This window comes from Podarcis erhardii (assembly GCF_964252035.2).
Source record: "Podarcis erhardii genome assembly, chromosome: 1".
Lineage (NCBI taxonomy): Eukaryota > Metazoa > Chordata > Lepidosauria > Squamata > Lacertidae > Podarcis > Podarcis erhardii.
The window spans coordinates 4,805,952-4,831,497 of NC_138497.1; the positions used below are offsets into that span (position 1 = coordinate 4,805,952).

Here is a 25,546-nt window from a genome sequence, read left to right on the forward strand (position 1 = left end):
GGGGAGAATATATTTTTCTTGTTCTCCTCCTCTAAAACTAGGTGCGTCTTATGGTCGGGTATTTGTATACCGTCCTCTGTCTGTAGATCTCATGGCGTTCACAACACAAAAAATACAATATATATAAAAAAACATATAGCCACCCGTCTCTGAAAGTGGCCTTGAGCTCCTTCATAGAATCATAGACTTGTAGAGTTGGAAGGGAACCCTGGGGGGTCATCTAGTCCAACCCCCTGCCATGCAGGAATCTAAACTAAAGCACCCATGACAGATGGCCTCCTTGCTCTTCAGCATGGGAGTTATGGACTTTCTTTTTCCTCCACCCCAGGTGTGGCTGGCATGGTGAATTCCCCATCTTGTTGGACTCCAGGTCCCATCAGCCCTGACCATTGGTTCTGCTGGCTGGGGCTGATGGGAGTTGTAGTCTGCCAGCCTCTGGAGGGTGCCAGGTTGGCTACTCCTGTTCAAATCTCTGTGCCCAGTTTTTTATTCCTGGAAATCACATGCTGATTTAGAACTTTAGCATCACCTGGTAGAGTAGCAGGTCCCTGATGAGCTGTTTTTCTGCATGCAGGGAATGGTCAAAAGCGCGTCCTCCCCGCAATGCCTGCCATCTGAAATGGTACAGGGCATTGTGACGCACCTCTGTCACTGTCCTCTTCTCTGACGCAGGTGCTTCTTCCGCCCACAAGAGAATCCCAGGGCTGCTTAGAAATACTTTTTAAAAAAATAAAAATTTGGGGGCTGGATTCTGTAACCTGCATATATTATGCAAATTAGTCATCTTCACACCGTTTACCTTATGTTGCAATATTTTGCTATTTTTATCTTTCTTTTGCAGTTTTGATTAATTGTGAGGAAAGGCTGAGGGAGCTATGAGAGCAGAATTTCTCAGGAAGCTGAATTCCACAGGCAATAACCATATTCTGTGAGACCTCTGTGCTCTTGTTAATTATGGTCTGTGCACAGTCCTCATCATCGCCTAACTTGTTTCTTGAGAGGGAAGTCTTGGGAATGTCAGCCTTTGCAGGCGGAACAAATACCGCAATCTCTGGGACCTCTTTTTTCCCAGGGTTCTGCTGACATCAGTTGGAAAATTTGACTCTGGGGTTTTTTCCGGCATGGTATCAATTAACTCTCCATTTTCAGCTACAGCTAGCTGTGAAGAAAAGCATGCAGTGGAATGGTGTTAATCTGGAAAAGAAGGAAGCTTGGGGGGGGGGTCTTTGTTGACTTCAAGGCTTCTGAGATTTTATTGGATACGGCACTCCTGAATTTGGCCACAAGGGCTAGAAACGTAACTTTTTAAAAGCAAAAATACCGTATTTTTTGCTCTATAAGACTCACTTTTCCCCTCCTAAAAAGTAAGGGGAAATGTGTGTGCATCTTATGGAGCGAATGCAGGCTGTGCAGCAATCCCAGAAGCCAGAACAGGAAGAGGGATCGCTGCTTTCGCTGTGCAGCAATCCCTCTTGCTGTTCTGACTTCTGAGATTCAGGAAAAAAAAATTCTCGTGTTCCTCCTCTGAAAACTAGGTGCGTCTTGTGGTCTGGTGCATCTTATAGAGCGAAAAATACGGTAAGTGCTGAATTCAGCACCAGATTTCTATGATTTTGCAACTGCGGAGAGCAGCTCCGTGGGACGTCCTGAAATCCTGAGAAAAGTTAGCACAGCAACCTGGGGGGGGGGGGGGACGACGACACACAAGGTTCCCCATCCTTTCACTCTGGGTTTTAAAAATGTAGAGCAAGCAGGAGCCAGAATTCCTCTTGTGTGGTCCAATCGCATCATACACGCATCTAACTTGCGCAGTTTCAACCACATGCAGTTGAAATTCTGCCATTGAAATTGTGCTGGTCCTGGGGAGGGTTACCGTGCGGCGTGGTCTGAGTCCGGTCCTAGGTCGAGGGTATGGAGGCTGTCCATCAAGGGCGAAGCGGGGTCCAAGGCAGGGAGTCGGGTGAGGTCAGGAGCTCCGGCAGGAGAGCAGGACAGGGTGCTGGCAGAAACAGGTTACCAACGATGTTGCTCCCACAACCTGGGACTGGGCTGGCCGGCTTTTATCTGCCCCAGGCATAGGGCGGCCCCGGTCCACAGGTGACTCGCCTCTCCTGGCCTGGAGGCCAGCACTCCTCCTGCGGGAACTTAGTTCCCTCCGCCTCTCTGCCCTGAGCCTCTGCAGCTCAGGAGAGGCTGGAGGGTTACCAGACCCAGAGACAACCTCCTCTTCCTCTGACGGGGCTGAGAGTGGAGCACCTGCAGGCAGTGGGTCCTCCATCACCTCAGGAACCAGAGCAGACTCAGCTGGTGCCTGCACCTGAGGATCCGGCACAGGTGAGGACCCTTCAGGCTCAAGCCCCAGCCCCGGCTCAGCCGGCCCTCGAGGCAGGGACTCCTGTGCAGGCTGGGATTCCTCAGGTTCAGCCTCTGAATCAGATTCCCAGGCCATCACAGAAATGCAAGCAAAGCAGAGACGTCTTAAGCCTTCCACCTTGCTTGGGGGGTGGGGGTGGGGGGTGGGGGGTGGGCAAGGCCCTCTTGATGCACCGGTTCTTGGGGTGCTCTCGAGATCCTGTGGGGTCGTCCCAGGTTCCCACGAGATCTTGTGCGAGGATCCCAAGCCGGCACACTTAGTGGACCTTGCCCTCCTAGCAAGGCAGTCATACCCTCCAAGTCCCCGATTTTCCAGGGACGGTCCCGGAATTATTATTATTTTTAATGTATTTTTATTAAAGATTTTCTTGATTTACAAAGGTATGTGCAATGTCTCTCTCTCGTATTTTTTCCCCCATGTAACATTTTTTTAAAACAAATTGGTTTCATGTGTTGAGACATTAGGAAGAATAGGGGGAAAGAGGTGGAGGGGTGGAAGATGTATGGGGGTGGGGTTGGGTGATGTTTCTATTTTACTTACTACAGTGGTACCTCGGGTTACAGACGCTTCAGGTTACAGACGCTTCAGGTTACAGACTCCGCTAACCCAGAAATAGTACCTCGGGTTAAGAACTTTGCTTCAGGATGAGATCAGAAATCGCACGGCGGTGGCAGCAGCGGGAGGCCCCATTAGCTAAAGTGGTGCTTCAGGTTAAGAACAGTTTCAGGTTAAGAACGGACCTCCAGAACGAATTAAGTACTTAACCCAAGGTACCACTGTATATGTAGGGTTTGGTGATAGTGTTGCTTGTGCAGGTTTTTTTGCTATTCACTTGTGTTCCTTTGGTGGTGAGAGAGGTTGGGGTTGGCCTAAGGTGTGGTCGTTCATTTGTGGTTGGCTGTGGTGGTCTTTGTTTTCGTGTGTGAGTGGGGTGGGTGGGTGTTTTGGATCAGGTTAGCCATATTGATTTATATGCTGTTGGTGGATTATTGTCCTTGTCTTGTTGGCCTGTGTATGTGATAAAAGGGAGCCATACCGGGGTGAAGGCGTCTTCTTCTGTTTGTCCCTGTGTCAGTTTCTGATTATTGGTTAATTTTTCTAGTAAGGCTGTTTCCCATACTATTTGGTACCATTGGTCCATGCTTATTCCTTTCGTGTGCATGGTATCTGAAGAAGTTTGCATGCACATGAAAGCTCATACCAATAACAAACTTAGTTGGTCGCTAAGCTGCTACTGGAAGGATTTTTTTTAATTTTGTTCTGAAATATCTGTTACTCAAATGAAATGGTGAAAGTTTATTCAAATCCTGCCAGTTAATCCAGTCCATTCTGTTGTTTCGGCAAATAAACTGTAAATGGTTCCCAGACTCTTTTGAATTCCTTTTTGTCCTCTCATAGTTCGACTGTTAGCTTAGCCAATTCTGCATAGTTCATCAGCTTTTCTTGCCATTGTTCCATTGATGGTATTTCTTCCGTCTTCAAAAAGAAATAGAAGAAGAGAATTTTAAATTGTTAAAAAATGCATATAGTATTTTATTAGAGTGGGATACCAAAGAGGAAGAGGTTAAATCAGTTATGATTAAATGGGATCTGGATGTGGGACACAACATCCAATTTGAAAGTTGGGAAAAATTATGGAAAGTTGATATAAAATTTACAGATTTCATACTATTAAGAGAGAATTATATGAAAATGATGTATAGATGGTATATCACACCAGTGAAAATGGCAAAGATGTTTAGGAAAGAAAATAACATATGTTGGAGATGTAAGGAAAAGGAAGGAACATTTTATCATATGTGGTGGGAATTCAAATGCATTAAAAAATATTGGGAAATGATATACAATGAATTGAAAAAAATGTTTAAAATGCATTTTGTTAAACACCTGACAACTTTTTGTTAGGTATCTCAAATCAAGAGCTACCAAAATAAAAATGGACATTATTTAGGTATGAGACAACAGCGGCAAGAATCTTGATTGCACAATAATAGCTGACTCCCACTTTCATTCCTTTCCAGCTGTTGCCCCACCATCCGATCCCTGCACTGATGGCACTCACACCTGTGCCCCATCTGACCAGGCGCGATGTGTCTACCATGGAGGGGGTTCGTTCAGCTGTGTGTGCCTCACTGGTTACACGGGCAATGGGCACAACTGCACAGGTAAGTGGAAGAAGAGGTTTGCCTTGGGCTTTGCCTTGTCCTTCCTCGGTGATTCCGAGACCAGCAGGAAATCGGTCTGGTCCTCTGGAACTCTCCCCCACTAGAGATTCAGCGGACGCTTTAAGAACCTGCTGAAAACTTTTCTTTTCCCCCAGGCCTATGCAGCTAATTAGGGTTGCATCCTCCCACACTGGTTAATGGATGTCCGTTTTTCTTTCTTTATGGTTTTATGGTTTTATTGCTAAAAACCGCTTTGATATACTCACTGTGACACAGGAGTGTGCAAACAGACGAAATGAACAAATAAACAAAATAAAATGGTACAGATGGCGCAGAACTGGAACAGCTATCACACTTGAGATTAGAATTACGACCTCAAATGATTAGGAAATCGATGATTTCAACACAATTCCGTTTAAACATGTTCTTGCAAAGTATCTTAGATTTGTAAAATCGACAACAATTCCCATCCTTCAAGAATTTGCCAGAAAAATGACACATTGAGGTTTTGCTTATTTATATATTTATTTGGAGATAGAAACTCTCAGGTGATTAAACTGAAGGCAGAGCCCTAACAGTTCATGGTCACGGAGTTTGCGAAAAGTACGTCCTGCGTTTTTTTCCTCTTGTGATGTGTGTGTGAAAATGGTCTAAAAACCTGTTCCTTTTCCTATCAGTCTGAACAGGATGTGCTTTAAAACTGATGCCTCGTTCATCTCTCTCTCTTTCCCTACTCTAACTCAGCATCACTTACTACCTTCTAAATTGTTGTTGTTGTTTAGTCGTTTAGTCGTGCCCGACTCTTCGTGACCCCCTGGACCAGAGCATGCCAGGCACTCCTGTCTTCCACTGCCTCCTGCAGTTTGGTCAAACTCATGCTGGTAGCTTCAAGAACACTGTCCCACCATCTCATCCTCCGGCGTCCCCTTCTCCCTGTGCCCTCCATCTTTCCCAACATCAGGGTCTTTTCCAGGGAGTCTTCTCTTCTCATGAGGTGGCCAAAGTCTTGGAGCCTCAGCTTCAGGATCTGTCCTTCCAGTGAGCACTCAGGGCTGATTTCCTTCAGAATGGATAGGTTTGATCTTCTTGCAGTCCATAGGACTCTCAAGAGTCTCCTCCGGCACCGTAATTCAAAAGCATCAATTCTTTGGTGATCAGCCTTCTTTATGGTCCAAGTCTCACTTCCCTACATCACTACTGGGAAAACCATAGTTTGAACTAGATGGACCTTTGTTGGCAAGGTGATGTCTCTATATTAGTTTAAAAGTCCATTATTGCTTCTCGGGCTTGACGTTTAAAACTTTGAACCAGTTTCCCCCCTGTACCACTTTTGGAACAAGAGAGCATTTGTCGCAGCGCCACGTCAGAGCAGGGCTTAGTGGCTTTTCGGCTCTGGAGATTTTAGGGGCTCAAGATAATTTTCTTTCGCCTTTGCTTCTGACGCCAAACCCCCAGGAGAGGAACACCTGCCTTCTCAAGCATGTGATCTCAGGTCCTCTGAATTCAGGCCAAAGGAGGGAGAAAGTTGCGCTGGAGACTTCCCGATTTGAAGCTCTGCCTCTTCTCTAGCATACCAGACTAGCGGTCGTGTTAGTTTGCATGGCATTTTTGTAGGGCTGAATAGAAACGCCCTCTTCCCCCATTTCACAGGCTGAGAAACTGAGAAGTACAGTTTGGCTATTCCTGGCAAGTGGGGAGCGAAAGGACTGTGTGAATTCAGCGGCAGTTCTGAAATCTGGAGGCAAATAGCTCAGTCGGTAGAGCATATTATTTATTATTATTATTTCTTGAATTTTTATACTGCCCTATACCTGGAGGTCTCAGGGCAATTCACATAAAAAGATTTAGCTAATGGGGCAATTCACATAAAAAAAATTATATACTGACTAACCCAATAATACACCCCCAAAGCACTAACCCAATAATGTTGTTGTTTAGTCGTTTAGTCGTGTCCGACTCTTCGTGACCCCATGGACCAGAGCATGCCAGGCCCTCCTGTCTTCCACTGCCTCCCGCAGTTTGGTCAAATTCATGCTGGTAGCTTCGAGAACACTGTCCCACCATCTTGTCCTCTGTTGTCCCCTTCTCCTTGTGCCCTCCATCTTTCCCAACATCAAGGTCTTTTCCAGGGAGTCTTCTCTTCTCATGAGGTGGCCAAAGTCTTGGAGCCTCAGCTTCAGGATCTGTCCTTCCAGTGAGCACTCAGGGCTGATTTCCTTAAGAATGGAGAGGTTTGATCTTCTTGCAGTCCATTGGACTCTCAAGAGTCTCCTTCAACATCATAATTCAAAAGCATCAATTCTTCGGCGATCAATCTTCTTTATGATCCCCCTCATGGATCACTGCCTTGCTGTGGTGAGAGGCTTGAATAACTCAGAGAAGCTATGAGCCATGCCGTGCAGGGCCACCCAAGATGGACAGGTCATAGTGGAGAGTTTTGACGAAATGTGATCCACCTGGAGCAGGAACTGGCAAGCCACTCCAGTATGCCTGCCAAGAAAACTCCATGGACAAAGACAACCCAAAAGAGCCACATTTTGAAGGACATGGGATGTTGATCAGGTCAACCATAAAAGGGAACATTTTTGCCTGGCACCTAAAGGTATATAATGAAGGCACCAGGCGCGAACTTCCCTGGAGAGAGCATTCCACAGATAGGGAGCCACTGCAGAGAAGGCCCTGTTCTCGTGTTGCCACCCTCTGGACCTCTAGAGGAGGAGACACACAAACAAAGGCCTGGGAAGATGCTCTTAGGGTCTGGGTAGGTTCATATGGAAAGAGGTGGTCCTTGAGGTATTGGGGTCCAAAAACCAAAACCAGCACTTTGAATTGGGCCTGGAAACGAATTGATAGCCAGTGCAGTTGGACCAGGATCGGTGCAATATGCTCAAACCGTCTTGCTCCGGTGAGCAGCCTGGCCGCTGAATTCTGCACCAGCTGAAGTTTCCAGACCGTCTTCAGAGGCAGCCCTACATGGAACGCATTGCAGTAATCTAACCTTGAGGTTACCAGAGCATAGACAACAGTAGTTAGACAGAAAATTCTTATTTTGCTCCCTTGGACCCCAATACGTCTTGGGACATCCCTGTGTCCAAACTGCTTCACAGGCTATTTATTCCCTGTATGCTCCCAGTCTTTTCTTCCTCCTCCACAGATGTGGACGAATGTGCGGAGAGAAGGTGCCACCAGGCAGCCGATTGCTACAATTCTCCCGGCTCCTTCTCCTGCCGCTGTTTCGCTGGCTACGAAGGCGATGGCTTCGGGTGCTCTCCAGGTATGGTCTCATGGGCTTGAAAACTGGCTCTGCTCGATCGTGATGTTTCAGCTGCCCACCCACCCAGGGCCCCTCCGGTGGGGAGCTTGGCTGGAGGTCCTGAGGTCATGGCTGAGGCAGGTTTCCAGACTGAAAGCTACAATGCACATGGGATAAATTAGGAAGTCAGAAAGGGGTAAGGTCTCAATTTCTAGCCTGGTCCAAAAATAACATAAAAAGGTAAGAAGAGCTTGCTGGATTAGGCAGTGGCCCATTCAGCCCAGCAGCCTGTTGTAATAATAATAATAATAATAATTTATAGTAATAATTATCTATTTATACCCCGCTCATCTGGCTGGGTTTCCCAACAGAATATTAAAAACACTATAAAACATCAAACATTAAAAACTTCCCTAAACAGGGTTGCCTTCAGGTGTTTTCTAAGAGTCAGATACAGTGATACCTTGGTTCTCAAATTTAATCTGTTCTGGAAGTCTGTTCCAAAACCAAAGCGTTCCAAAACCAAGGTGCGCCTTCCCATAGAAAGTAATGCAAAATGGATTCATCCGTTCCGGACTTTTAAAAACAACCCCTAAAACAGCAATTTGACATGAATTTTACTATCTAACCAGACCATGGATCCATCAAATGAAAGCAATAAACTGTACTGCAGTCACACAATCAATCCATCAGTCAATCAGTAGCTGAACTGGGTTCCACATAGTCACAAAAACAAAACAAATAGAGCCGCAAAAACAAAAACACAAAATACATAGCAAAAACAGACAGAGCTTAGCGTAACACTCAAAGCAGAGCACGTTCGGCTTCCGAAAAATGTTCGCAAACTGGAACAATTACTTCCAGGTGTGCAGTGTTTGGGTTCCAAGTTGTAGGAGTACCAAGGCGTTTGAGAACCAAGGTACCACTGTACAGTGGTGCCTCGCAAGACGAAATTAATCCATTCTGTGAGGCTCTTCGTATAGCGGTTTTTTCGTCTTGCGAAGCAAGCCCATTGTCAGCTTAGCGGATTAGCGCTATTAGCGGTTTAGCGGCTTTTAGTGATCAGCTGATAAACGGCTTAGCGGCTTAGGAAAAGGGGGAAAAAGGGGGGGAACCCACAGGAACTCGCAAGACATTTTCGTCTTGCGAAGCAAGCCCATAGGGAAATTTGTTTTGCGAAGCGCCTCCAAAACGGAAAACCCTTTCGTCTAGCGGGTTTTCCATCTTGCGAGGCGTTTGTCTTGCGGGGCACCACTGTAGTTGTTTATTTCCTTGACATCTGATGGGAGGGCGTTCCAAAGGGAGGGTGCCACTACCGAGCCCTCTGCCCTTCTGTGTTTTCAGCAACTGGTATTCAGAAGGATGGCTACCTCCCAACAGAATGGCCTCACGTCCGCAGAGACATAGCCCCATCAGGGTAGCTAGCCGTAGGACGTTGGACCATGGTGTCGAAGGTCCGCATTCAAATCTGCATCACGCCATGGAGTTCACTAGCGATATGGTTCTAACTCCTTTTAGCCTCCGCAGATGTTGATGGCAGTGTGCAAGGATCCTGCGTGGTTGCACACAGAAGCAGGGCTTGTCTACACAAACCCATGTGGACATTAGACATGGAAAGAGGTTGTCTGAAATGCCATACGCCGGATTTTCCTGGACATACTGTATTTTTCGCTCCATAAGACGAAGTTTTCCCTCCTAAAAAGTAAGGGGAAATGTGTGTGCGTCTTATGGAGCAAATGCAGGCGGGAGGCTCTGCTCAGCGCCTAAAGAGCCACACGGAGCGTGTGTGCGGCTCTTGGGGGCTTTTCCCCAAGGAGGGAGAAGGGCAGCCCATCACTGACTCTACGCGGCTCATGAAAGGGAGCGCTGAGCAGAGCCTGGGATGCATACAGGCTCTGCTCAGCGCTTCCTTTAAAGAGTATTTTTTCCCCTTGTATTCCCCCTCTTAAAACTAGGTGCGTCTTATGGTCAGGTGCGTCTTATGGAGCGAAAAATACGGTATCTGGAATACAGCAGTCGGAAGCAGCGTCCGGGCGGAAATTGCTAAAAAATGCCCGGTGAAATTTAGATATACGGCAAGCCAAGTCGGCAGTCTCCTGACAATTGACCTTAAAAATAGCTCCAAAACTTTATATATTTTTTTGTGATTTTGCCAAGAAAGCTCAACACCTTTGGGCAAAACTCTGCCCAAAAAACACACAAAACCCTCAACAATGTTTGTGATATATCAGCTTATCACACTATATGCCAACTCTAGTGGGATCGTATCCCGATATTTCAGATATCTTGGAGACATCATTAAGAGGAAGCCTAAGGCACCAGGCTTTTCAGCAGAGGTTTTTGGATGGCCATCTGTCCGGGATGCTTTAGCTGAGATTCCTGCATTGCAGAGGGTTGGACTAGATGACCCTTGTGGGTCCCTTCCGACTCTACAATTCTATTATTCTGTCTCCCGGCCGGCAGGGGGCGTGCAGAGGATGACCCGCTGTGAACACGAGCGGCTGTACGCCAGCCAGCGAGGCGCTGCCTTCCCTGGGGCCCCCCACATACCCGAGTGTGATGACCAGGGGAACTACAGGCCACTGCAGTGCCAGAGCAGCACCGGGTATTGCTGGTGTGTGGACACAGATGGCAAGGAGATTCCCGGCAGCCGGGTGCCGCCGTCGACTTCCCGGCCAACTTGCAGGGCTCCAGGTTAGTGTCTCGTTTGTCCTTTGCTATGCTAAAAAATCTGGGGAAAACAAGGCTGGGTGCTGTTCCTCTCGGGGTCTAGGACAGGGGCCAGCAAACTTTTAAAGTAGGGGGCCGGTCCACTGTCCCTTAGACCTTGTTGGGGGCCGGACTATATTTTGGAAAGAAGAAGAAGAAGGAATTCCTATGCCCCACAAATAACCCAGAGGTGCATTTTAAATAAAAGGACACATTCTACTCATGTAAAAACACGCTGATTCCCGGACCGCCTATAGGCCGGATTTAGAAGGCGATTGGGCTGTTAGTTAAGGACAATTAAAAGTAATAGAGAAATTAAGAAATGTAGATTAAGTGATAAAGATTGAAAAATCTTCAGATGTGGTTGATGGAAGTCCAAAACATTGTATAAGATAAGAAAATACGTTATATGATTGTTGGGAATGATATGTTTATATATATGTGTGTGTGTGTGTGTGTGTATATGTATGTGTATATTGAGAGCCAGTGTGGTGTAGTGGTTAAGAACGGTGGACTCGTAATCTGGTGAACTGGGTTCGCTTCCCCGCTCCTCCACATGCAGCTGCTGGGTGACCTTGGGCCAGTCACACTTCCTTGAAGTCTCTCAGCCTCACTCACCCCACGGAGTGTTTGTTGTGGGGCAGGAAGGGAAAGGAGAATGTTAGCCGCTTTGAGACTCCTTAAAGGGAGTGAAAATCCAAATTCTTCTTCTTCGTGTGTATATATATATATAGAAACGTCGCCTAGACACCCCAACTTTTACACGGGAAGACACCCGAGGACACCAAAACCTGCATTCCTGTACCCGTGAAAATCTACGAAAGCAAATATATATATATATATATATATATGGAAAACAAACAAAAACAGAAGGCAATTGGGCTGGATCCGACCCCTGGGCCTTAGTTTGCCTATCCATGGTCTAGGAACTTGCCTGAAGGCATGTGAGCATCTCCAATGCTTTCGAAAGCTGTCCATCAGCATTTAACTTGCACAGTTTGAGCTTGGAGACACCAGGTTGAAACACCACCAAGTTAAATGTGGGCAGGGCAGAGGACATTATTATTATTATTATTATTATTATTATTAATTGACGTGTTAAATTTCTAGACTGCCCTTCATCCCAGGATCCCAGGGCGATTTGCAATATAGAAACACAAAAGTAGGTATTCACCAGAGGAGGAATGACCGCTGGGTCCTGATTCTGTAATATCTGCTAAGTTTACGGTGCTACCAGGTTTAAGATCTGCTGAATTTGGATGCTAGACTTCAGTGGCGATGGGGGTGGAGTCTGGGTTTTGGGAAAACCTGACGTTCCAATATTTCTCTTTCTTTACAGGTTTGCAAACCTTGGTGTGGGTCACTTAAAACTAGCATCTCTCAAACTTGGGTCTCCAACTGTTGTAGGACTATGTTTCCCATCATCCCTGACCACTCGTCCTGCTAGCTAGCGATGATGGGAGTTGTAGTCCAACAACAGCCAGGGACCCAAGTTTGAGAAACACGGATTTACACCCTCTTGGTTTTTTCGTCCGTCCTTCAGAGCCCACCCAGAGGCCGCAGACCATGTGCGAACGTTGGAGGCAGAGTCTTCTAGAGCACTACGGGGGCAGCCCTAGAGGTGACCAGTACGTGCCCCAGTGCGACGCCCTGGGCGAATTCACCCCCTTGCAGTGCCACGGGAACAGCGGCTACTGCTGGTGTGTGGACGAGCATGGGCGCGAGGTCCAAGGGACGAGGTCGGAGCCTGGAGTTCCCCCCGCGTGTAAGTGCTATGGCGTCAGAAGCAATGCTCTGCAAAGCCTTCAGGGGAGGTGGCTTGGCAGAACACAGGCAGCATGGCTGTTTGGGGACGGAAAGGGGCTCCGTGGCAGAAGACACAGGGGTGGGCATGGTGGAGCCAAGGAAGGAAATCCTGTAAGGCTTGGGAAAGTTTTATTTTTCAGCCAAGGTCCACATTCCCTTCTATTCAACGTTATGGGGGCCACATTTATTTTTAACTTACCATATTTTTCCATCTATAAGACACCCCCTACTTTTGGGGACTCAGATTTGAGAAAGTTGGGGGGGGGAGAGATGTATCTATGCACAGTGTTACCTCTGGTTACGTACTTAATACGTTCCGGAGGTCTGTTCTTAACCTGAAACTGTTCTTAACCTGAAGCACCACTTTAGCTAATGGGGCCTCCCACTGCCGCCGCGCCGCCGCAGCGCAATTTCTGTTCTCATCCTGAAGCAAAGTTCTTAATCCGAGGTAATATTTCTGGGTTAGTGGAGTCTGTAATCTGAAGCATCAGTAACCCGAGGTACCACTGTATAAGATGCCCCCTATTTTTTGAGATAATTTTGTAGGGGAAAAACCTAGTCTTATACAATGGTATCTGGGTTTACAGACGCTTCAGGTTACATACACTTCAGGTTACAGACTCCGCTAACCCAGAATAGTACCTTGGGTTAAGAACTTTGCTTCAGGATGAGAACAGAAATCGCGGGGCAGCAGCAGGAGGCCCCATTAGCTAAAGTGGTGCTTCAGGTTAAGAACAGTTTCAGGTTAAGAATGGACCTCCGGAACAAATTAAGAACTTAACCCGAGGTACCACTGTACACGGAAAAATACAGTACTTACTTATTTGCACACCAATTTTATATCCCGCTTGACTGCGGAAAACCACCAAGTCGTTTGCAAAAAAGAACGACACAGCGAGATTGTTAGTGAAAACAGTTGCGGCGTTAATTTCAAAGGAGCAATAGAATAAAAAACACGCCAGCATGCTAAGTATCTGGGCAGGCTTGTCCAAGCAGAAACGTTTTTAGCAGGTGCCAAAAGGAGTAAAAGGGTGTCAAGAGGTGGGGAGTTCCAGAGGGTATAACCGATGCTAATTTTTAAAAGCAGATAAGAGGGTGGGGAAAGTGGCAGGTGAGACTGGTATAGAAACGACCCTCTTGCCCCCCCCACCCTGAATCGGAAGAAAGGGGCAGGGGCTGTGCAGGGAAGCCCCATCAAGCAATCTCGTTGGGTAGGCAGTAAGAACACACACTGTGATGGCCTGGGATCCGATTCAGAGGCTGAACCAAAGGAATCCCAGCCTGCACAGGAGTCCCTGCCTCCAGGGCCGGCTGAACTGGGGCAGGGCCTTGATTCTGAAGCACCTGCACCTGTGCCGGATCCTCAGGAGCAGGCACCAGGTGATTCCACTCTGGCTCCAGAGGTGGTTGAGGACTCAGTGCCTGCAGGTGAGTCTCCCCCTGGGCCCAGTAACCCTTCAGCCTCTCCTGAACTGCAGAGGCTCAGGGCAGAGAGGCGGAGGGAACTGGTTTCTCCCAGGAGGAGTGCTCGCCTTAAGGCCAGGAGAGGCGGGTCTCCTGGGGGCCGGGGCCGCCCCTGGCCTCAGAGAAGATAAAGGCCAGTCAGCCCAGTCCCAGGTTGCGGGAGCAACGTCGATGAAGAGCTGTTTTGGCCGGCATCCAGTCCTGTTCCTCCAGTGTTCCTGTCCCCGCCCAGCTTCCTGCTTCGGACCTCGTCCCGCTCCTTTGGAACTGTTTCCAGGCTATTGACCCAGGACCGGACTTTGACTACGCCAACGGTAACCTTCCCCCCGGGACCAGCACACACACAGTCCTTTGGGTACCATCTCTGAGCCATGTAGCACCTTTTGCCTCTCCACCTGGGTGGCTCAGTTGGTTAGAGCGCGGTGCTGATAACGCCAAGGTTGCAGGTTTGATCCCCGTATGGGACAGCTACGTATTCCTGCATTGCAGGGGGTTGACTAGATGATACTCAGGGTCCCTTCCAACTCTTCGATTCTCCCGCAGGCCTGCCCAGCGTCGCCCCTCCGACCGTCCGTCCCTCTCCTCGCCCCGACATCAGTCCCCCCTCGGCCGGGACGTTCCTGCTGTACGCCCAGGGCCAGCAAATTGGCTACCTGCCTCTGAACGGCACCAGGCTTCATAAGGAGGGAGCGAAGACCCTGCTCTCCCTGCATGTAAAGTATTTTTCCTGGGGGCGAGGCTGGGGTGGGGGGCAAAGGAGGAATGGGTGGCTCTTCCCATGTCAAAAGACCACATGTGGGGAGCAGGGGCAGGCTAGCCCCGAACCTGTGCACAGCAATGCAGGATTCCCCAACCTGCTGCCCACATCTCTGGAGGTGCAAAGGATCTAGGATGCTGTGGCCAGTGAACTTCCTGGCTGAGTGCAGATCTGCCTTCTGGTGGTTCCCTCGATACATTGGGTATCGTGCAGCAAAGGCCCTTTGAATAGATAGGAAGAAATTGTGATGAGGTGTTTTGATGAGACTGCATGTGCATGATATCTGCTGGAGGGGCAACACCTCCCCCAACCTATACATAAATTCCTGCAACACCCCCCAATATGTTTCACAACTTAAAGCCTTTTTGAGTACATGCCCTTGAAAGCTGTTGAAATGAAGCAAATAGAGACAGACAGATTTCACAGTGAAAGTTGTCTCACTGACGCACAGCGTTCAAAATTGGGTTCACCATGGGAAAAGGTCTGGGATCCATTTCCCCTTCCTTCCTCAAACTCTCCTGTGCCTTTAAATACTGCTCTGAAGCTCCCCTCTCAGAGACTATTCCTCCCATCTCAAACGGTTAATATTATTTGCCCAGATTTTTAAGGAGCTCCCAGCCAAGAAGTGTTGGCAAACAAAGTTTCCAGGAAACTATTGGGGGCGTGGTTTGTTTTCGGTGAAAGGCCGCTGTCCTCCAGACCACCTCTTCATGGTCAGAGAGAGAGCACTTAAACGTGAAATAAAACAAAACCCCAGCCCAGTGGGGAATCAAGCAAATTCGCAGAAAATTAAAACAGGCAGAGAGAGAGAGCAGGACCTCCAGGGTTTCCGTGGGGAAGAATATCACCAGTTGAGCAAAAGTTTTTCCCGAAGATGCAGCTCTCTGGAGATCGTGGACTCATTTAAACACTTTTCTTGCTCTCAAACAGAAAGTTTCCAAAGAAACTATGTATATGTGTGTTGAGGGGGGCGGACAGAATAGACGGAATTGGTTGGTAAAAGGTGCTGATGTTTTTGAAATTATTTGCAGGGCTGAGCCGGGACATTTTGGTGCCTGAGAAAGGATACCTAAAGTGCTCCACTGTCGGAGCTGGGACGCGTCTGATTACCAGTTGGGGCCATAGCTGTCAACGTTTTCCCCTTTTTAAGCGAAATTCCCTTATTCTGAATAGGATTCCTCGCGAGAAAAGGGAAAAGTTGACAGCTATGATTGGGGCATCTGGTTGGGCACTGTGGGATCGGGACGCTGGATTAGAAGAGTCACTGGCCTGATCCTGTGGCAGGGCTCTTTCCAGGGTGCTCCCCCCTGCCCCCAAACAAACAAAACGCAGCAGGGAGCGGACAGACACAGGCTATCCAAAAATAATTAAGCAAGTGCATTTATCGTGCATTAGTGGCATTCAGAACCTTTGGGCCAAAGTTCATAAAATCATGCATGAAGGTGGATAGAGAAAAGCCCCCCCTCCCATCTCTCATAATGCCAGAACTTGCAGACATGTAATGAAGCCGAATGTAGGAAGATAGAGAATGTAGGTGCATGCTCTAGTTATCTCCCGCTTGGACTACTGCAATGCGCTCTACGTGGGGCTACCTTTGAAGGTGACCCGGAAACTACAACTAATCCAGAATGCGGCAGCCAGACTGGTGACTGGGAGCGGCTGCCAAGACCACATAATACGGTCCCAAAAGACCTACATTGGCTCCCAGTACATTTCTGAGCACAATTCAAAGTGTTGGTGCTGACCTTTAAAGCCCTAAACGGCCTCGGCCCAGTAGACCTGAAGGAGCGTCTCCACCTCCAACGTTCTGCCTGGACACTGAGGTCCAGCTCCAAGGGCCTTCTGGCGGTTCCCTCATTCCAAGCAGTGAGGTTACAGGGAAGCAGGCAAAGGGCCTTCTCGGTAGTGGCACCCTCCCTGTGGAACGCCCTCCCATCAGATGTCAAAGAGATAAACAACTACCTGACATTTAGAAGACATTTGAAGGCAGCCCTCTTTAGCGAAGCTTTTAATGTTTAATCGAATTTTTGCTTTACCGGGAGGTCAGCAAGCCTCACCAGCAGGGGGTCAATGGTTTCTCTACGTGCCTTATCCTAAAAGGGACATCTAAAAAATATGTGTTCAGGGCTTCCTATATCCCCCAGTGGACAGGCGCAAATTCTCTGGTCATATGGGACTTTTTTAAAGGATCCTTCCAAGACCGGCGAGGGCAGAGCCCAGCTTCTGGCAAGTGTAAAAGCCCTTCTTGCATTTTTGGATACAAGAAAAAAGAGACATGCTTCTGGTGCAGCTATATCTCTCTCGATTTCTACAATTTTGTAGTCAGGGCACCTTAAGAAGTCCTGTTGTTTCTCGGTGTCTATAATTCTTTGCCTAACCGTTGCTTTTGCTTGGCCCAAGCCCAGACTTAGAAGGGTTAGAGGGGCAAAACCCAGTTTCTGAAGAGTGTTCATATTCAGGGTTTTTCGCATTGGCTGCTAAATTAAACCAGTGCAGTCAGTTCTTGACAACTCATCTAGCAAGCAGGTGGTTCCTTGTAAGTGCCAGAAGCAGGAAATAGCGACTGGATTTCTTGGAAGCTGATAATAGCCTTGCCTCAATGTCTGGCTGTTCCTCTGTGTGTGTATATGCCCCCTCTAGGGTTCTATCGTGGTGGGGATTGACTACGACTGCAGAGAGAAGATGATGTACTGGACGGATGTTGCCGGGAGGACCATAAGTCGGGCAGGTCTGGAACAAGGGGCAGAACCAGAGACGATTATCCACTCGGGTATGTGAAGATTTCTTGTTTTTAAGCAGTAAAGGTAAAGGTAAAGGGACCCTTGACCATTAGGTCCAGTCGTGACCGACTCTGGGGTTGCGGCGCTCATCTCGCTTTATTGGCCGAGGGAGCCGGCGTACAGCTTCCAGGTCATGTGGCCAGCATGACTAAGCCGCTTCTGGCGAACCAGAGCAGCGCACGGAAACGCCGTTTACCTTCCCGCTGGAGTAGTACCTATTTATCTACTTGCACTTTGACGTGCTTTCGAACTGCTAGGTTGGCAGGAGCAGGGACTGAGCAACGGGAGCTCACCATGTCGCGGGGATTTGAACCGCCGACCTTCTGATCAGCAAGTCCTAGGCTCTGTGGTTTAGACCACAGCACCACCTGTGTCCCTTTTTTAAGCAGTACATCGTGCAAAATTTAATATAAAGTGATTCAAGTGGATTAAAAAAATTATACTGCATTCTTGAGTATCCCTATATTTTATGTATTTCTGTTGCTATTGGTAACCAGAATGGAAATGTAGTCTTACCTTATGAGTGTTCCTTTTTTCATTTCTCTTTTCGAAACTCCTGCCATTAAAGGCAAACTTGAATCGGGTATATGGCTCGCTTCCTCTGGGTTCCCAGTCCACGTTGGAGGTTGTGAAATACCGCCCCCACCCCCCGCTCATATTTGCAAAGTCAAGAAACTTCCCCTAAAAGGGAAACTTGGCAGATTTTTGCTCCAAGGGAGTCTGCCGTTGTCCAGGGATTGTTCTGGAGGAAGCAGGATAGATGCAGGACGCACCTATCACATGCAATGCCCGGGGGGGGGGCAGATCAGGTATTTTGCAGCAGTTGGAGGCGTGCTTTGTAAATGCAGTTCTGAAATGTTCATTGAGGGGCACCAAGAGTCAGGGAGGACTTCGAGGTGTGCAAGACTATCGGGCTTCGAAAACCTGGTAAGGCTGGATCATCAGTTTTGTTGAATTAGTTAAGCTAAACATTCTTAACTGGATGTTGAATAAATGTGCAATTAATCGTAATCTGGTGAACTGGGTTCGCTTCCTCGCTCCTCTACATGCAGCTGCTGGGTGACCTTGGGCCAGTCACACTTCTCTGAAGTCTCTCAGCCCCACTCACCTCACAGAGTGTTTGTTGTGGGGCAGGAAGGGAAAGGAGATTGTTAGCTGCTATGAGACTCATTCGGGTAGTGATAAAGCGGGATATCAAATCCAAACTCTTCTAATTGTGACTGTTTTGAATTTGATGAACAGAATAGCAGGGAACATGCAGGCTGTACCCCTTTCTTAAAACCTCGAAGTCAGTGAATCTTTGAGCCTCCATCAGTCTTTTCTGGACTTCTCCTCCCACAGGGCTGATGAGTCCAGAAGGCCTCGCCATCGACCACCTCCGAAGGACCATGTTTTGGACAGACAGCGGCTTGGACAAAATCGAGAGTGCCCGGCTGGACGGCACAGAGCGCCGCGTCCTCTTTGCCACAGACCTTGTCAACCCTCGTGCCATCGCAGTGGATCCCATTCACGGGTGAGTGGCAGGCTCCACAGAGAAGCAGAAGGGAAATTTCTGAAGTCGTTTTGTGAAAATGACACAGTCTGAAGAGCATCTCCTTCTGCCGTCTTTGCATCGATTGCAAAATGCAAATGAGCCAGGATTCGTGAGGTTTTTAGGCTGCAATCTTATACCTAGTTATTTGAGAGTAGCCACACTGAACTTACTGTATTTTCCCGTGTATAAGATGATGCTTTTTGCTTTTAAAAAATTTGGCAAAAATTGTGTGTAGTCTTATACATGGACAGTGAATACAGAGGGGGGACGTGAGATGAATGGCAGTAGCAAGCAGGAGATTGGCAGTGGTGATTGGACGGGTGATTGGTGGCTGCGGCAAGGCCTGCTGGTGATTGGCTGTGGCGAGGCGGGCAGGCGATTGGCAGCTGCGGCGAGGTGTGCGATCGGCATTGACTGTGGCAAGTGGTGGGCAGGTGGGTGAGCGATTGGCGGAAGTGACCTCCCCCACCCATCCCAAAAAGCTAAACAACTTAATTTCTTAATTTGGGGTTAAAAAAATATGGGTCGTCTTATACATGGGGGGCGTCTTATACACAGAAAAATACAGTACAGTGGTGCCTCACAAGACGAAAAGAATCCGTTCTGCGAGTCTCTTCGTCTAGCGGTTTTTTTGTCTTGCGAAGCAAGCCCATTGACAGCTTAGTGGATTAGCGCTATTAGCGGTTTAGCGGCTTTTAGCGGCTTTGCGGCTTAGTGGATAAGCAGATAAGCGGCTTAGCGGCTTAGAAAAAGGGGGGGGGAGGGAAAAAAACCGCAGGAACTCGCAAGACATTTTCGTCTTGCAAAGCAAGCCCATAGGAAATTCGTTTTGCGAAGCACCTCCAAAACGGAAAACCCTTTCGTCTAGCGGGTTTTCCGTCTTGCGAGGCATTCGTCTTGCGGGGCACCACTGTACATCTTCAATTAAAGAAAAGGAAAGGACAAAGAAAAGGGCAAAATAAACAAGGGGATGGAGCAACTCCTCTATCATAGAATCATAGAGTTGTAGAGTTGGAAGGGACCTAGAGAATCTAGTCCAACCCGCTGCAATGTAGGAATTCTGCCCACAGCAGTCTCTGGGTGGGTTTGAATGACCAACCTTCTGGGTAACAGCTAGACACATTGGCCCATTGCGCCACATCATCTCTGAGCAGACATGCACGGGGTTGTACAGGGAATAATTTTGAAGGGCAATCTCATTATTTTATTACCTGTACAACAACCCTGTAGGGTAGACCAGTATTGTCATTATCCCCATCTTAGTTACAATCGGAGAGTCGAGGCTACAGGCAGAGGAGAGATCCAGCCAGGGAGCTTTTCAATCCAGTGTTTGCTCCCTTAGCTACAGCAGCACACCAGCACTGTCAATTCACTCAGATGCCTATTCAGACTGCTTATATTAGCAAGATTCGAACTGCCGACCTTCTCATCAGCAAGCCCAAGAGGCTCGTGGTTTAGACTACAGCACCACCCACTGGACTTCCGTTGCTCTGTCCCAGCTCCTGCCAACCTAGCAGTTTGAAAGCACACCAGTGCAAGTAGATAAATAGGTAACGCTGTGGTGGGGAGGTAAACAGTGTTTTCATGCGCTCTGCTTTCTATCACGGTGTCCCGTTGCGCCAAAAGCAGTTAAGTCCTGCTGGCCACATGACCTGGAAAGCTGTCTGTGATCAAACACCGGCTCCCTCGGCCTGAAAAGTGAGATGAGCACCACAACCCCATAGTCACCTTTGACTGGACTTAACCGTCCCAGGGTCCTTTAACTTTACCTTTTTTTACCTTTAAAAAAATGTTCCCGTCGTTATTTGTTTCCCCCTTTTTCTGTTACAACTGTAAAAAAGCAAAACAAAAGTCAGATGCCAAAACCAGGACTCTAACCAGCAGGTATTAATCCCCAGAGGTTTGGCAACACAACAGCAAAAAGCATTTTTGCCTTCTTTCCAAAAGCTCAAAGGGAGTCAGCCAGTGGTGCAGATCTCAGGAATTCCTCAAGTGCAAGAGGTGCTCACAGAAGCATTCCCAGGCACCCATAGGGTCACAGAATCATAGAGTTGGAAGGGACCGCCAGAGGTCATTCAGCCCAACCCCCCTGCAATGCAGGAAACTTCATTGTAATTTGTGGAAGAAGCTTTTCTGTTGAAGCCCATAAAATAATTACGGTGTAGGTTTGGTTCTGGTATGTGTGCACCTGTTTGATGTCCATGACACCTGTTGACCCCTACCTGGGAAGAGGTGACGAAGGAACTTCCCGAAATAATGGGAGTAGCTGGCACACGAATCTCGGGCCTCACTTTGTTTGTGTAACCACTTTGATGCACAGCCAACCGTAGTTGCTCTTGGCATCTCCCTCCAGGAATCTGTACTGGACGGACTGGAACCGCGAAGCGCCCAAAATCGAGACATCCACTGTGACTGGGGAACACAGGCGGATTTTGGTCAACCAAGACATTGGGCTGCCCAACGGCTTGACCTTCGACCCCTTCTCCAAACTGATTTGCTGGGCAGATGCAGGTAAGAGGCATTTCGCGGAGAGAAATGGAGGGGGTCAGGAATCACAGTCAGGCTTTTAAAGACCCAACAATCAAGATCAACCACATTCAGGGCTGCACTTCATGTTAATATAAGTGGGTTGCCTGCATACAGAACCTTATTTATTTCCTTGAAACCTGTGTGTACAGTGGTGCCTCGCAAGACAAAATTAATCCATTCCGTGAGTCTCTCCATTTTGCGGTTTTTTCGTCTTGCGAAGCACGGCTATTAGCGGCTTAGCAGCTATTAACGGCTTAACGGCTTAGCGGATTTAAGAAAAAGGAAACAAACTCGCAAGAACTCGCAAGATGTTTCGTCTTGCGAAGCAAGCCCACAGGGAAATTCGTCTTGTGGAACGACTCAAAAAATGGAAAACTCTTTCGTCTTGCGCGTTTTTCGTCTTGCGAGGCATTCGTCTTGCGAGGTACCACTGTATAAACCTTGACTATAAAGGTTGAGAGTGTGCTCTTAAAAACCAGAAAGGATCTGACTGTACGGCATATTTTATTTATTTTGTTCCCTTGCATTTATACCCCATTTCCCTCCATTATGGAAGCCAGATTGCGTCCAGGCGCTAATCCACCCAAAGCATTGACCAGACCTGGAGCTGCTTAGCTCAGCAAGGTGGTGGCTTTGTGAACCTTCAGACCAGACTTCCTCAACCTCGGCCCTCCAGATGTTTTGAGACTACAATTCCCATCATCCCTGACCACTGGTCCTGCTAGCTAGGGATCATGGGAGTTGTAGGCCAAAAACATCTGGAGGGCCGAGGCTGAGGAAGCCTGCTTCAGACCATAACCCGGGACACACAAAGGTGATGTGCAGGCATTAGGAAAATGGTATTTCAGGAACGCTTGTCTCCTGTTACCGATCACCTAACTAAAGACACCGCCCTCCCCTTCCCATAAGCATTCTGGTGCTTCCTGCCCACAGCCCGTCTTTTTAGGCTAATGCTCCACTCACAATGTGCCCCCCCCCCAAAAAAACGGGATGTTCAAGTCAGTCCTTCACTTAAGGTCAGCCCATTTCTGCAACCCGAATCATCTACCATATTGGCCTGAATATAAGCTGCACCCAAATATAAGCTGCAGCTTTAAAATTGGAGGCGGGGAGAAGAAAAGGAGACAAAATACCCAAATATAAGCCACTCCATACCTTGCTGCTCCTGGGGGGGGGGGCGCTGTGTTGCCGATGGCCTTTTCCCTTCCCGGCCTTGGGGCAGAGGACAGGGGACTACACACAGGGCAGGCGCCGGTTTGCCACGCTCCTGGCTGCATACCGTAAGGTTGCGAATATAAGCCGCATTTTCACTTTTTACATTGCGGAAAAAATGTGGCTTATATTCAGCCTAATACGGTATTTGCAATTATGGACCAGAGCAAGGAAGAGAATGCCCCCCAATTTAACTCTCCCTCTTTTTGCTTTGGAAAAAGGAACCAAGAAGCTGGAATGCGCATTGCCTAACGGGACAGGGCGTCGCGTCATTCAGAACCACCTCAACTATCCCTTCAGCATTGTGAGCTATGCCAATCACTTCTACCACACGGACTGGAGAAGGTAGGTCCCAAAGGCTGGGAGAAAAGCCTCTTTCAACACAAAGCTGATTCCAATTTAAGTGACCTACAAGTTTGGGTTGATGTTCTTTTCGCACTATGAAGGTACCCACACACTTGGCCCAACCATTCCGGATGTGGAAAAGTCAATGCAGGGAGAGTTTGTCGTCTCCTGCATTGCACAGGAAATGTGTCTTGGGAAGAACTGTAGAATGAGGCCTCAAAAATGGCTCACCTGCTGGTGTTTGGGGAACCTGGGCCAGTTGAGGGGGTCAGACTTAACTCCGACCACTCACAACACTTTAAAAGAGTCTTGCATTAGCTGGAGTCATTTTTCATCATTGTGCCTCTGTTGACTTTTCACACTTTGGCATAGGCCAGCCAGCCACTGCTCTTGAAGGAATGATGTTGCATTGGATGAAAACCATTTTCCCTCCCCCATTTTCTGCTCAGGGATGGCGTCATAGCTGTGAACAAAGACAGTGGTGCTTTTACAGGTGAATATCTTCCAGAACAGCGAACACATCTCTATGGAATAACAGCCGTTCACCCATACTGCCCAGGAGGTAAGATCTGGGGTTTGCCAGAAACGTATGTTGCTTAACCACAAGCATTTTTTGGTTTTCCCTGGGAAAATTCTTCTTCTTTTTAGTGATTTTTCTCAGGGCTGTTGCAAAACTGTTCTTGCTGCTGACATCACAGTGCAGTAGAACAGGAAACAGCCATGGCAAATGAAACATTCCTGCAGAATCCTTGTCTCTGTCTACCTATCGGGACTGAGGGCAATTTACCGCTAAAAAGGTAAAGGGACCCCTGACCGTTAGGTCCAGTCGTGACCGACTCTGGGGTTGCGGCGCTCATCTTGCTTTATTGGCCGAGAGAGCCAGCGTACAGCTTCCGGGTCATTTGGCCAGAATGACCAAGCTGCTTCTGGCGAACCAGAGCAGCGCACGGAAACACCGTTTACCTTCCCGCCAGAGCGGTACCTATTTATCTACTTGCACTTTTGACGTGCTTTCAAACTGCTAGGTGGGCAGGAGCAGGGACAGAGCAATGGGAGCTCACCCTGTTGCAGGGATTCGAACCGCCGACCTTCTGATCGGCAAGCCCTAGGCTGTGTGGTTTAACCCACAGCGCCACCCGTGTCCTCTACATCTGATTAATTCCTATCAGATCCGCACTGTGGGATTCCTAGCAGAAAAGTGCTGTGAACTCAGCACATCGATAGGATTCCTGACTGGGCAGTGAGTGAAAAGGAAGATCCAACTAAAAACTAAACGGTGCCAAAACTGGGGCCTTGCAACAAGTTATAAAAACCCTGCAAGGGCAGGATGTTTTTTGCAGAATGTTTTGGCCTCTTCAGAAGTGTGTCAACTTATGTCTTTTATTCAGCAGGGAAAATATGGTTTTTGGGCCATCAGAGAGGCATATCACCGCCTATGAACTCTACACACACACACACACACACACACACACAGAGAGAGAGAGAGAGAGAGCGCGCGCGCGCGCGCGCGCTGGGAGGGACAGGAAGGAGTTTGCATCTTCTTTACCTTAAGAATTGTCTTCCTTCAGGATAACCCTTGCTGCTTCTCTTTTTGCAGGAAGAAAATAAGCTACTGGTACTTGGGGCAGAAGAAAGGGCCGGGGGGGGGGGGAGAGTTCCACTGTAGCAGCTGGAAGGAGACTCCCGCTGAGAAGATATTATTGTACAGAGTGCAAAAGACCCCTCTCCCAACTACATGAAGACAACCAGCAATATGTACTGAAGGGAATTAAGCGGTTTAACTTAGAGCAAAATTATCCAGTATTTTTAAAGTTATACCTCAAATCTTTTTACTACTGTATTTTTTTTTTACGAAAACATTTTTTTATGTATTGCCAAGATGAAATGGTGCTATACCCTTTTGCTGATGGGAGCAACTTTGGAAAAAAATAATAATTATGAACATATACATTTATCCTTACTCTATTGTTATTTTATTAGAAAACACAAGAGACTCTCTGCTTTTAAACGGGTGGCGTGGCAGCAATCTGTATAGGGACTCTATCTGTATGTACGGGAATGGCTTCTGCAAAAGTGCCTTAAGAAGTCCATGTTGGTTTTTTAAAGAGCTCTGGTTGTACGAGAAAGGTGGAAGTAGTTTAGGAGCCATGCAAAGGGTATTTTGCAAAATCCAATGCCCACGTCCACCTCTCGCCTCTTCTGACTGTTTTTAGTATTTATATGAGAATATGCTAGAATGAACTGGCTCAAATCTACCCTTCCCACCCCCCCAGGGCTCTGCGCAAGTGAGGTGTATGTGCCAACACCTGACTGAAACTCCTGGTCTTTTCTAGGCTACTCCATGAATTTAATAATAATAAAAATAATAAATTTTCTAAGGCCGTTTCAAGGCTTTTTGTTTTTGACACGACTACCGGGAACTTCTGCTCACAGCACAATGAAATGCGGTGTGTGTGTGTGTGTATGTGTGTAAAAGGAACGCTCCACATTTGAGGTGGGGACCTTGGAAGTTTGGAGCATCACTTATCCCATGCAATATGCTCTCTGAGCACACTCCCTTGAAGTGGAGGGACTGTGGTAGCTCCTGTTGTTCTTGGCAGCCTCGCACTAAAGGATGA

The 25,546-nt window shown here is 47.9% G+C and overlaps 1 protein-coding gene across 1 annotated transcript in view; it reads left to right on the forward strand.

Moving 5' to 3' along the window:
- NID2 (nidogen 2) overlaps window positions 1–25,306 on the forward strand; it is a 74,542-nt gene extending 49,236 nt beyond the window's left edge. Inside the window, exons 11-21 of the mRNA XM_081858643.1 lie at window positions 4,396–4,539; window positions 7,694–7,813; window positions 10,256–10,486; window positions 12,045–12,266; window positions 14,315–14,484; window positions 17,169–17,298; window positions 18,650–18,821; window positions 21,196–21,353; window positions 22,805–22,928; window positions 23,378–23,490; window positions 24,526–25,306. Coding sequence (XP_081714769.1) covers window positions 4,396–4,539; window positions 7,694–7,813; window positions 10,256–10,486; window positions 12,045–12,266; window positions 14,315–14,484; window positions 17,169–17,298; window positions 18,650–18,821; window positions 21,196–21,353; window positions 22,805–22,928; window positions 23,378–23,490; window positions 24,526–24,536 — 1,595 coding nt within the window. The 3' untranslated portion in view covers window positions 24,537–25,306. The remainder of the gene's footprint in view (window positions 1–4,395; window positions 4,540–7,693; window positions 7,814–10,255; window positions 10,487–12,044; window positions 12,267–14,314; window positions 14,485–17,168; window positions 17,299–18,649; window positions 18,822–21,195; window positions 21,354–22,804; window positions 22,929–23,377; window positions 23,491–24,525) is intronic.
- Window positions 25,307–25,546: the final 240 nt, after the last annotated feature.